The sequence below is a fragment of the Octopus bimaculoides genome, chromosome 11 (genome assembly GCF_046866305.1).
Source record: "Octopus bimaculoides isolate indiv1 chromosome 11, ASM4686630v1, whole genome shotgun sequence".
Classification (NCBI taxonomy): domain Eukaryota; kingdom Metazoa; phylum Mollusca; class Cephalopoda; order Octopoda; family Octopodidae; genus Octopus; species Octopus bimaculoides.
Window position 1 is genome coordinate 63,679,198 of NC_142938.1, and position 13,416 is coordinate 63,692,613.

The following is a 13,416-nucleotide window of genomic DNA, read 5'->3' on the forward strand; positions in this document are numbered from 1 at the left end:
TATATATATATATATATACACACACATACATATACATATATATATATATATATATATATATATATATATATATATATATATATATATATATATCACCCCTTCTATACATTGGTTCGTTAAAATAACAAGCCCTCAAATTTAAATCATATATATATATATATACATACACATATATGTGAGTGTGTGTGTGTGAGTGTGTATGCATATATATATAATATATATATATATATATATATAAACATACACACAATGTATAATTATATATATATATATATATATATATATATATATATATATATATAATATTATTTAATAAACACAATATATGTTCTTATGTGCTATACCAAATGTGTTATAAAACAATGCTTGGCATGTTCTCAGCACATGAAACTAATAGTAACACATAAAAACATATATTGTATTTATTAAATAATATTTATCTCTCACAACATGGAGTACTTTTTTTGTTGATCTTACCATCATGGAACAATACACTATATATATATATATATCACTCCCTCTGTATATGTGTCCATTAAAAAAAAAAGCAATCCCTTAGATTGAAATCAAGGAAAGATGGGGATCCTCATATACATATACACATATATATATATATATATATATATATATATATATATATATATACACACACACACAGATATGAACCCACCTACCCTGTGTCTTGTTTCTTTCAAACACACACTGGATTTGAACCACGACTAGAGGCATATGTTATATCTGTCCAGTTGCTCACACAGTCTGTGACACCTTCAGACAATGAAGGCAGGAGGCTGTATCTGTTTTTATATTGCTGGTCATTGCGATCATTTAGCATTGCTAGTTCAGAACTGACTTGTGACATTTCCGAAAAGGAGCGTATATCGTTGAAATAATAGCATCGTTTGGACATGGAATCATCGAAATTCACATCGTGAAAGGTGTTTAGTGGTAATTTCGGAATATCAACAGTGCCGTCGAATTCTTCATTTAATGCAGAACGGCAATCACATTTGTCGTTTAATACGCCACAACGTGGTACCAAGTAACTGTACTTTTGAGTAAACCACATTTTGTTTTTTTCAAATTCAGCAGCTTTTTGAGCTGCTTGCTGTAGTGCCATTGCTGAATTCGAACTATCAGAAGATCTCAATGTTAATGATTTGAGAACACTGTTAGGTGAAATATGATGGATATAGTAAACCAACTTCTTCAGGTCTCTGGTCAGAACGAAATTTTGAACCGAAGGAAATTCAGTGAGAACATAACTCTCGGACATGTGTTCCAAGCGGCACGAGATGTATTTTGAATGATATAACTGCAAGAGAGGACATTCTCTAATCATAGTAAGAATTGACATTAGGACATTTTCATTTCGGTTGTCTCGTAACTGTGGATATTCTAAACCATTAGCCCATGGTTCACTCTGGCGCTTAATGCATTCCGAATGTAACAGTAAGACAAAATCACAATCAGCAACTGTCTTGTGTAACCATTGCTTTATCTCTTCCTCAGCAAATAATGGTGGATAAAGAACATGGCACTTGTAGTGTTGCAGGTATGCTGCCATGGCTTTACCGACGTCGAGATGATGCTGATGGTCGTGAGAATATAGGAACAAAATTTTCTTGTCAGTTAAGTTTTCTCCTGAAACAAAAATAAATAAATAATGAATTAAAGGAGAAAGAACATATAAACAAACAAAAAACAATTCCTACAAAAAATTAAAAAAATTTTTTTTTAAATCATTGAATTTCCTGAAATGTTTCATCAGAGACATAAATCTTTGTTTGTACACAGGCATGCATGCCTCTGTGTATACCTATATACACACACACATATATACATATATATACATACAAATATGTGAAGGTGCATAGTGGTTAAGGGGTGGTTCTCATGAGTGCAAGATCATGGGTTTGGTTCCCAGACTGGGTGGCAGAATGTGTTCTTGAGCAAAACACTTCATTTTCATGTTGCTTCAATAAATACAAATATAAATGAGTAATCCTGTCACAGACCAGTGTTCCATTTAGGGGAAAGAAATGTTGACCAACCTCCCTAGCCAGAGGGATAGCATCATTCTAAGGCAAAAACGAGGTGAAACGCATTGTGACCAGCGATGTATAACATGTGATAGTGTGGTCGACAGACTGATACATACACACACACACGTATATATATATATATATATATATATATATATATATATATATATATATATGCACATACATATATATCTGTACGTATATATACATGACATGTATCTATCTATTTATATTTGTGTGTATATATATATATATATATATATATAGTGACACGTAAAAGCACCCACTACACTCTCTGAGTGGTTGGCGTTAGGAAGGGCATCCAGCTGTAGAAACTCTGCCAAATTAGATTGGAGCCTGGTGTTGCCATCCGGTTTCACCAGTCCTCAGTCAAATCGTCCAACCCATGCTAGCATGGAAAGCGGACGTTAAACGACGATGATGATGATGATGATATATATATACATACATATACATACATATATATTTGTAAGTATGTATACATAATAACATCTCTCTCTATCAATCTATCTATCTATTTGTGTGTGTGTGTGTGTGTGTGTGTATGTGTGTGACTTAATTGTTAGGGTTCACGATTGTAAGGTCATGAGTTCAATTCCTGGTGACGCATTGTGACCTTGAGCAAGACACTTTATTTCATGTTACTCCAGTCCACTCAGCTAGCAAAAATGAGTAGTACCTGTAATTCAAAGGGTCAGCTTTGTCACATTCTGTGTCACACCGAAGTTCCTAGAGAACTACATTAAGGGTACATGTGCCTGTGGAGTGCGCAGCCACTTGCATGTTAATTTCACAAGCAAGCTGTTCTGCTGATCGGATCAACTGGAACCCTCATCATCGTAATGGATGGAGTACCAGTTTTTTGACCAATGAGGCCACCGCATCCCTCACAAATGCTGACCACATCTGATGATTGACCGCAGCTGGTGCTGAAATGGATCAAATGACCCACTGTGAGAGCGAGAGCATTGGATAGCATGGACATTGTAGTCGTAGTCATCATTTACTGTTGAGGTATAAAGTTCGTGTTTGGTGTTTCAGACGGAATGCACCATCACATGTTGTCCCCAGTCACTACCATCATCATCATCATCATCATTTATTTTCCGCTTTCCATGCTGGCATGGGTTAGACAGTTTGACTGGAACTGGTGAGCCAGAGGGCTGCACCAGGTTTCAGTCTGATTTTTTGTTCTATAGCGCATTGTTATACCTTTTTAAACTTTTTATTCTTTACAAACAATACACAATGCTTCAAGTGAACTACAATACTCTCTTATATATACATATATACATACGTGTGTGTGTGTGTGTGTGTGTGCGTGTGTGTGTACGTCATAATCTCAATAAATTCATTTTCAAAATTACTTTGATCTCCAATACAAAGTGAAATAGATTCCATGTCGCATATTAAATGAAAAAAATTTAAACAAATAGAAAAAAAATGAATAAAAGAAAAATGAATTTACATGATGCAACACAAGAACAAAACAAAACAATGTCTGTTCATGAAACAGTGAAAACAAAAAATTCTGAAACAGTCAATTAAAGTGACGTATAACACCATAATCAAATATCTTAGTCTCACCCATTTATTTAGCCTTATTTCGAAACTTAAGTTGGTCATATCATATTTTACTGTCACATTTACAATCAATAAATACTGTAATATCTACGAGACAATCAGAGATTCCCCACAGAGAGAACTATTACAATTTATGACAACATATGTGAAACTACCAAAACAACAACTACTATGTAAATGTTATGTCAATATGAACAGATGACTAAATGGCAACTTGTGGAACCAAGATCTGTTATGGAGGACTTTCTGCTTTTATTTACATTTGCAGCATGTTGATATAACTGGCTTCATTCAGTGTTGTTTGATATATGCCAAATTGCTTCTTTCATTTTGTACTGGAAGTGAAGGACATTTTGAAGACAAAGGCACAGAGCAAAATATCTATATCTATCTATCTATCTATATCATCATCATCATCATCATCATCATCATCATCATCATCATCGTTTAACGTCCGCTTTCCATGCTAGCATGGGTTGGACGATTTGACTGAGGACTGGTGAAACCGGATGGCAACACCAGGCTCCAGTCTAATTTGGCAGAGTTTCTACAGCTGGATGCCCTTCCTAACGCCAACCACTCAGAGAGTGTAGTGGGTGCTTTTACGTGTCACCCACACATATATATATATATATATACAAACGCGCATAACACACACACACACATATCTATATACATAATACAGATGTTGAAAAAATAATGGCAACATCACTTTATATGTAACTATTTTTTCCTACTGGCAATATGACAAATTCAAAACTGTTCTAGTCTGTATATATATGTGTGTGTGTGTGTGTGTGTGTGTGTGCGCGTGTGTGTGTTCCTATGCATTGCATTATGTATGTCTTATACTTCCTGATATTGCCTCTGGTTTTATTTCTTGGCAGATATTTATATCTAAATAAGTTAAAATTCAAGACCTGTCTGATTTCCAAAGAAGACAAAGGGTTGGAATGCAGATGGCTGGAGATTCACTAATTAAAACTTCCGAAATGCTTGATGTTGAACTCTCAAGCATTCAGATTACTCTGACAAATGTAAAGCTTGTTCATCATCATCATCATCATCATTTAACATCCACTTTCCATGCTAGCATGGGTTGGACGATTTGACTAAGGACTGGTGAAACCGGATGGCTACACCAGCCTCCAATCTGATTTGGCAGAGTTTCTACAGCTGGATGCCCTTCCTAACGCCAACCACTCAGAGAGTGTAGTGGGTGCTTTTACGTGTCACCCGCACGAAGGCCAGTCAGGCGGTACTGGCAACGGCCACGCTCAAAATGGTGTATTTTATGTGCCACCCGCACAAGAGCCAGTCCAGGAGCACTGGCAACGATCTCGCTCAAAAGTCTTTACACATGCCGCAGGCACAAGTGCCAGAAAAGCGACGCTGGGCACAGGTACCATCACGATTTCATTCATATTATTTTCAATTAATCATATACTTTCTCATAGATTTGAGATTTTGATGATGTTATTGTCTGTATTTAAATTGACATTGTAGGGTAGGTGTCAGAAGCTGGATCTGGCCAGTCTGAACATAAAACAGGGAGAATATTTGGGCCACATACGGCAGATTTAAATACTAAAGGGTTAAATGCTACAGTCTCAAAAATGATGCAAGCATTCCAAAATCAAGGAACCAGCTCAGGTAAGCATAATTTTTGATGGAGGGTAAAGCTCTGAGAGAGGAATCATAGAATAGTGAAGTGTACTGTGTCTAGAAACCATGAAACTATAGAAGCAGAAATGACAGCAGAGCAAAACTGCCGCTTCGCCAATCTTGTGTCAGTTTAAACCATTCACTGTGAGTTTCATAATGCTAGAGACCATAGGAGGGCTACAATTTCTAAACTTGTCTTCTTCCACATTGATAAATGGAAAAAATGGTGTCTAGACAATCAGAAGTGGTCAAGGCTCAATAAAACAATGGTATCTTCTTTGATGCCTCACCATTCACCTTTTCTCCCACTTCAGAATGAGTTTAAAACTAGAAAAAGCCCAAAGAAATCTTCAACCCTGAATGGTTGAACCCCATATCACATGAAGCTCTAAGGTGGCTTTTTGAAGATTTTGGACAGCTACATCACAGAATTCTCTTGACCCTTTAGCTGTTCTATATGGCAGTCATTAAAGGATGATGATGATGATGATGATATATATATGTATGTCTATTGATCGAAATTATATTCAGCTTGCCATGTCATATGTGGTAAACTACATTTAATGTAGTCTACCATGCAGAAGGCACTTTTGATATTTGTGTGTGCATGAATGATGAAACTCTGATTGAGCAGACTAATGATTAAAGCATTTCAAACCATTACCATCCTGTCCTTTTGTGTGTCACTGCCCATTTCAGCCTTCGTTACTTAAAACTATGAGATGCAATGTAAAAGAAATCCGCCAACTTTTTCTAGCAGGTCAAGTGACCACATATAAATCCTTTGTTAACTTACATATTTATACTTTGTCTGAGTTAGCTCCTATATGTGCAATTGATTTTTTAAAGTGCAATGTTACAATAAACTAAGGCTAAATCATTTAAATTTGAAGATCTATACAACCCACACGGTTCTTGTGAAGCAATCCAATGGAATTAGCAGGTGTAAAAATATCAACTTACTTGTTGTTGAACACATAAAACAGATGAAACTGATAGCCAGAAGTATAGCGACTGAACTGCCAACAACAGCCCACAAAACAGTTTTATTTTTGTCTTTTATTTCATTCGTATTTGATGTTGTCGAGGAATGCTGCAAAGATGAAGTATGTGAGGACACCACTTTTCTAGTTCCTGTACGATTGCTTCGAGTCTGTGATGAAATGTTTTTAGTAATTCTTGCCGTAGTTGTAGGGCTCTTTTCAGGTACTAGATTCTTTATAATTGATGAATTCTTTACAGATGGAGAAATTACAGATGAATTTCTTGTAGATAAAATCGTTTCATTTGTGGAAGGTGGAGGTTTCTGGTTAGTTGTCTTGTTACATTTAGAATCATCTGAAAGAATAAAAAAGTAAAATCTGTATTTTAAATTTTTTCTGGTATAAATTATTTACCTGGTTATCACGACCGACCACTTCACCTACGTTCACCACTTACTGCATTCTCTTTGTTGCTGTGGTGGTTGCTTGGTTCTTTTGTATACGTGTTGCTGCTGCTGATGGTGTGTGTGAGACAATGTCAATTATGATTTTATTTATGCCACATAAGCCATATTTCCAGTTACTCTTTTACTCTCTTTTACTTGTTTCAGTCATTTGACTGCGGCCATGCTGGTGCACCGCCTTTAGTCGAACAAATCGACCCAGGTCTTATTCTTTGTAAGCCTAGTACTTATTCTATCGGACTCTTTTGCCGAACCGCTAAGTTACGGGGACGTAAACACACCAGCATCGGTTGTCAAGCGATAGTGGGGGGACAAACAGACATACAAACACACATACATACACATATATATATATATATATATATATATATATATATATATATATATATATATATATATATATATATACATACATATACACACAAGCATACATACGTACACACACACACACACGCATGCACACACACATACACACACATATATATATATATATATATATATATATATATATATACACATATATACGATAGGCTTCTTTCAGTTTCCGTCTACCAAATCCACTCACAAGGCTTTGGGTGGCCCGAGGCTATAGTAGAAGACAGTTGCCCAAGGTGTCACGCAGTGGGACTCAACCCAGAACCATGTGGCTGGTAGGCAAGCTACTTACCACACAGCCACTCCTGCGCCTTTGTTCAAGATTTATAACAATCTTCATATTAAGTCGATGCAACTGTAAGAAATAGATTGTAATGTACATGCTAAGCTGGATACAAAGGCTTGGTATTGGAGCTTGATTGAACATTAGAAGCTGTACACATCAGTTCATATCTATCAGATATCCAGGTTGAGCATGGAAACATTGGAAATGACTATGTTAAAAACAAAGGAGTGTGTGAAGCAGACCAGTTTGGCAAGCACTAGAAGTTGATGCTCAAACATCTATTTACAACCAACATATCAAGAACATTCTTGAAGGATCTAGAATGATTCATCATTTGAAAACTGGCTGCTGATTGGCTAATAACAAAGCCGTTCATATGAACAGGGTTAGGCAATGTCATGGCTTAAACTCCATAATGTGGAGACATAGTTTCAAATCTCATTATACCTTCTGCCCACATCTCTACCTACATCTGCCACTCACCTTCTACACTGTTATCAACTTACCAACCCACTCACCCTGCCCAGTCCTCTCTACCACTTCTCTTATGTTCACCTTCCTGTAATTTGAGGGTATGCCCAGACACATCTTTACCGCCATCTTCTCTTGTCCAACTGTGATAAACTCTGTATCCCTTTTACAGCAAGACACCCGTTGCTTGGTCACATGTTAACCCCTACTGGCATAAAAGCACTTCCCACAATACTACACTCCACCTCATTTGAGGGGAATCTTGTTTTGCGAGTTACATGGTGACACCACTAATGCCACTAGAATACCACTAGTATGCAATATATATTCCAGTACACTCCATAAACTGATTGGCATTAGGAAGGCTATTCAGCCATAAAAATCATGCCAAAGCATGTTGAAACATCTAACCCATGCTAGCATGTTAAACGGATGTCAAATGATGATGATGATGTCATTGATATATTTCTTTTTCTCAGACTAATCTCTCCATTGTATTCAAAGTTTTGCAAATACAACATTTCCATTGGTTTGCTCCTCAATCATCTTCAGATAATATTCTTAAGCTAAGCTATGGCTGAAACCAGGGTCTGCTATTTTAACCATTATCCTATTTTACCTGATGACAATAGTTAATTGGTTGCTGACCTGGCCATCAACTGTGTGTCGAATTAAAGAGTGGCTAACGCTGGGTCATTTGTTGTTGTGGCGACATCGGCGGTGGTGCTGGTGATTGTCGTTGTTGCTGTTGAAAAGTCTGTAAAGAATTGTTGCTGTAGTTAGAGATTTATGGTAGTAAACGCATCACTACACATGTATATATCTGAACAGAGACGGACATTAAAAAGTCATTTCATTTCTACTAGTCAGAGAGGATTATTATTCGTGAAAAAGGAAAGAAAACTTTTGAAATTTCCCAAAATATACATTCAGAAAGGATTTTTCAGGTGAGAACTTTCACTAAATAAATTTTCCTACTCTTTGAACAAATCTTCTACTGAAATCATTTTGTGTTTAACTTAAAAAAGCATAACTTTGAAGAAATTGAAAAAAAAAAAAAATTGCTTGAACTGAAATCTCTTACAAGTTTAATTTAAAAATACATAAATTTTAAGAAATTATTACTCTTACTATGATATTCTACCTTAGAATTAATTATTGCGAATATCAGTGCCCAAAAATAATGAATCACTACCGAAAAAGAGAACTGAAGCAATCATTGCTGAATTTCCAATCTGATTCATCTAATAATGCTAAACAGAAGAGAATTGGAAACGAAGTTTCGCAGCTCAAGGGAGGTCTTGCAAAGTCTTTGACACCCTCATTGGATGATGTAGGACAGGTCGACTGCCAACCAGTGCAGCCAGTTCTAGCAAAGTTTGATCCAAAAATTTATGGAAATCAGATACGTGACTTCTCGTCAAGCTGGTATACTGGTCGTTTATGGTTAGAGCATTCTCTTTCACAGAAAGCCTTGTTTTGTTTTGCTTGTCAGCACTTCAATACTTTTGCTCAAGCTGATACATGTTTTATTAAAAATGAATATTCTAATTGGCATCATGCAAAAGAAAAAAAAAAACAAAGGTTAAATAAGCACGCAAACTCTGCATCCCGCCAACATCGTTTATCCACAACAACATCCGAGTCTCCAATCTTGCAAAATGATCAGTTGAGTAAAAACCATTATTATATCAGTTCCATTGTTGATATTGTTCGTTTTCTCTGTGTGCAAACGAATTACCTTTTCGAGGAAATGAAAATGAAGCTTTTCAGGATCTTTAATCGGAAGATGACACACAGCCTTGTGCTCTTTTTATGAAATTATTCCAGTACACATTAGAGAAAGACTCAAAGCTAATGGAATGTTACAGCACGATTCCAAAAAATGACACTTTGGGAGTACTTATGCATTTGTTGCCATAATCTTTGACATATTGGGTCTGTGTCAGTATATTCTTTCTTTCTTGCCTTTAACCCTCCAACGCGGAGTATAGGCCACTTATAAATGAATTCCATGTCGCATAATTTCTCGCTTCTGTACTTATACTCTGCCATGAATGTCCCCCTTTCTCTAGTTCCTTTTGTGTTGATCTACGCCACGAGTTCTTAGGCCTACCCCTCTTTCTATATCCATCCGGATTCCACTGTAAAGAACTTTTAGCTACATTTGGTGTGTCTTTTCTAATTGTGCTACCAATCCACTTCCACTTTTTCTTAAATATTTGCTCTCTAATCGAAACTTGATTCGTTCTTTGCCATAGCTCCATATTGCTTATGTGTTCGGGCCATCTGGTTTTAAGTATACTACGCAAGCATCTGTTGATAAATGATTGTATTTGCTTATTTGACTTAACTGTTGTTCTCTATGTCTCAGCCCCATACAATAACACCGCTTTTACGTTAGTGTTAAAAATTCTTATTTTGTTCTTTATTGAAATTACACTTGCGCTCCATACTTTTTTTAACAGGTGGAAAGCAGTCCTTGCCTTACTTATTCTCGTCTTAATATCTTCATCGGTGCCGCCTGAGAACGTTATCTTGCTACCTAAATACGTAAACTCAGCTACATCCTCTAGTTCACCGGTTTCTAGTTCACTGTTTTCTTCATTAACGTGCATAATTTTTGATTTGTCGCGGTTGACTTTCAATCCTAGTTTGGCAGTATATGGTGTATGGAAATGAATGCTTTATCAGAAGAGAACGGTAGTGTCCACTGTCTAGGTTCTACATAAACCCATTTCTACTTCTAGGAAGAGATTATCTATATTAGTCTGACCTTTATTCTACCAACATGAGAAGCCCTCCCTGGCATAGCTCTCAGGGCTATTGAGAAGCACAAACTACAACACCGCAACTTTGTGGTGGGAACCAGCCACTTTGATTCCTGAGGTAAAATTATAATGGAAGGTTCTAATTTAAACACAAATATTTTATAACAAAACAGCTTGTATCACCATAACATCAGTTGTAGATTCAGTTGGAGTGGTAACAGGGTATGTGTGATCAACAAAAGTATTGCTATTTCAATTTTCATTGGAATTTTCCTTGAAGACGGCGAACTAACAAAATCATTAGAGTGGAATGTCTCATATTTGTTCCAAGAGTCTGGATTCTGGATTTTGTTAGAGGGTTGCAGCAGGAGTACTCATTCTTGTCAGCTGAGTGGAGTGGAGCAACATAAAATGAAATGTTTTATTCAAGATCACAACACATCACCTGGTCCAGCAATCAAAACTGCAATTTTAAAATCATGCATCCAACATCCTAACCATCAGGTCACATGCCTCCACTGGTTAATCAGGACTGACCCAGGGCTAAACAACAACAATAACAAGGATGTCTTACCTAGTTCACTGATGGTCAAGTCTTTCAAGGTGCGCTTACAGGATATACAACGTCCTGCTGACTTGTAACACAAACACCGGCCACTTTCCGAACGATGAGGATCGAAAGGTCTCACCTGAAATAATCAGAAAAAGCAGGATTAAAAAGGGGCCATGATAGGGAGTTTAACCCTTTGGCATTCTGATTATCCTGTCAAATGTAATGCTTATCCATGGTTTGAGTTAATCTTGCATCATCTAGAAGCTTTGAGATTTCAATGATTTGATTGTTTATTTTCAGAATGACAATGTAGAATGCAAATGAAAGACAGAATCTGGATGGCTTGAACACAAAACCAGTAGAATAACTGGGCTGGTTATGGCCAATTTAAGCACTTTTAAATGTTGCTTTAACTTGGGCAAACAACCAACTCATCACATTTTTATCATCTTCTCTTTCCTCTTTCTCTCTCCATTCTGGGGTAGTTTTGTTTCTTCTCTGATGCAAGACAGCTTTTTACCGTCCCTCAATACTATACAAGTTCTTCAGTTGGGAAGGTGCATCTTGCAAGTTACTTGGTAACCTCACTGCTGCTGGTGCCACATAAATATCACCAAATACACTCTGTAAAGTGATTGGCAGCATTAAGAAGGACATCCAGTCATCAAACTGGCACTCCATTGGTTACGATGATGAGCATTCCAGTTATTTCGACCAATGGAACAGCCTGCTCATGAAATTAACTTGCAAGTGGCTGAGCACTCCACAGACACATGAAACAGAATGTGATAAGGCTGGACCTTTGTAATACAGCTGCAACTCGTTTTTGTCGGCTGAGTCTTTCAGTTTCCGTCTACCAAATCCACTCACAAGACACTTGCCGAAGGTGCCATGCAGTGGGACTGAACCCGGAACCATGTGGTTGGTAAGCAAACTACCTACCACAGAGCCACTCCTGCACCTATATATAATATATGCATGTATGTATGTATAAATGCATATATTCCACATACGTGTGTGTGTGTGTGTGTGTGTGTGTGTGTGTACATGTATGTGTGTGTGTATGTGTGTATGTGTGATTATTTGGTAAGCAGTGCCAGATTTTACAATCTTTAAATGTTGATATTTTATAAGCTAAAAGCTTATAAGCATTCAGTGTGCATTGACTAAGGTAAATAATTGAAAATATCAGGGCATATAAGCCCTCCACGGAAAAAAATAGGGTTTGGCATATGCATGGGTACAGCAAACCCTTCTGTTTTTTCCATCGATGGCAACATGCCCCAATATTAGACTATTTACCTTGGTCAATGCAGGGTGATTGCTTCTAAGCTTTAAGCCTATAAAATGTTACAATATATGAGTATATGCATATATATGTACATGTATGTACATATAGATACATATCTGGGTACATGACATTGCAAAAAAAAAAACATAGACAAAATGATAAACAAGGTACAAAAAACAAGCAGGCCACATAGAGAACATATCCTTCATCAGCTGCCACCATTAAAACACCAGTGTTTCGAAGAGTTAGTGAGAGAGAGAGAGAGGAGGGAGAGAAAGAGGGAGAGATAGATAGATAGATAGATAGATAGATAGATAGATAGATAAATACATATAGGATCACAACATATAGGTACATTGCGGCATAATTTCTTTTCCTCAACAGGCCCTGCCCTGTTTAACATTGTCCCAAAACAGATCCTATCAGCTTTAAACTGAGTCTAGACAGCTTTCTTCAAAGAATACCAGATAAGCCACAACTCAGTACTGGATACAACTCATTACTTGAATGGACCATAGACAAAACTTGACTGTAAAAAGGATTTAGATAATCCTATCAGGTGGTGCTATTAAATTAGACATGGCCTGGACCAATCTTTGGTTGAAACACATCTAAGCTTTATCTAAGTTTTATATATATGAATGAGAAAAGAGGAAGAAAATAAAAGCAGTGGGAGTGAAAGAGGTGGAAAGAAGCAAAGAAAGAAAGAAAAAAGCAAGGAGATAATGTCAAAAGAAAAAGCAGACAAACAATAAAATAAGACAGACAAAAAAGAGGAGGCAGCTTATACTGGGCCAACCATTTCCATAAATGTTGACCTAATATTGACAGCAACACATAAAACCACCACTGCCACCATCCATCCATCACTTACAATACTACAAGTTCTTCTAAGCTCTAAACAGCA

At 36.7% G+C, this 13,416-nt stretch overlaps 1 protein-coding gene across 1 annotated transcript in view; it reads right to left on the minus strand.

The window, feature by feature from the left end:
- Positions 1-307: 307 nt before the first annotated feature.
- Positions 308-13,416, minus strand: part of LOC128249101 (uncharacterized) — a 120,260-nt gene continuing 107,151 nt past the window's right edge. The window contains exons 5-7 of the mRNA XM_089360222.1: positions 11,240-11,354; positions 6,279-6,653; positions 308-1,644 (exon numbers count right to left, since the gene is read on the minus strand). Of these exons, the coding sequence (XP_089216348.1) occupies positions 692-1,644; positions 6,279-6,653; positions 11,240-11,354 (1,443 nt within the window). The 3' untranslated portion in view covers positions 308-691. The remainder of the gene's footprint in view (positions 1,645-6,278; positions 6,654-11,239; positions 11,355-13,416) is intronic.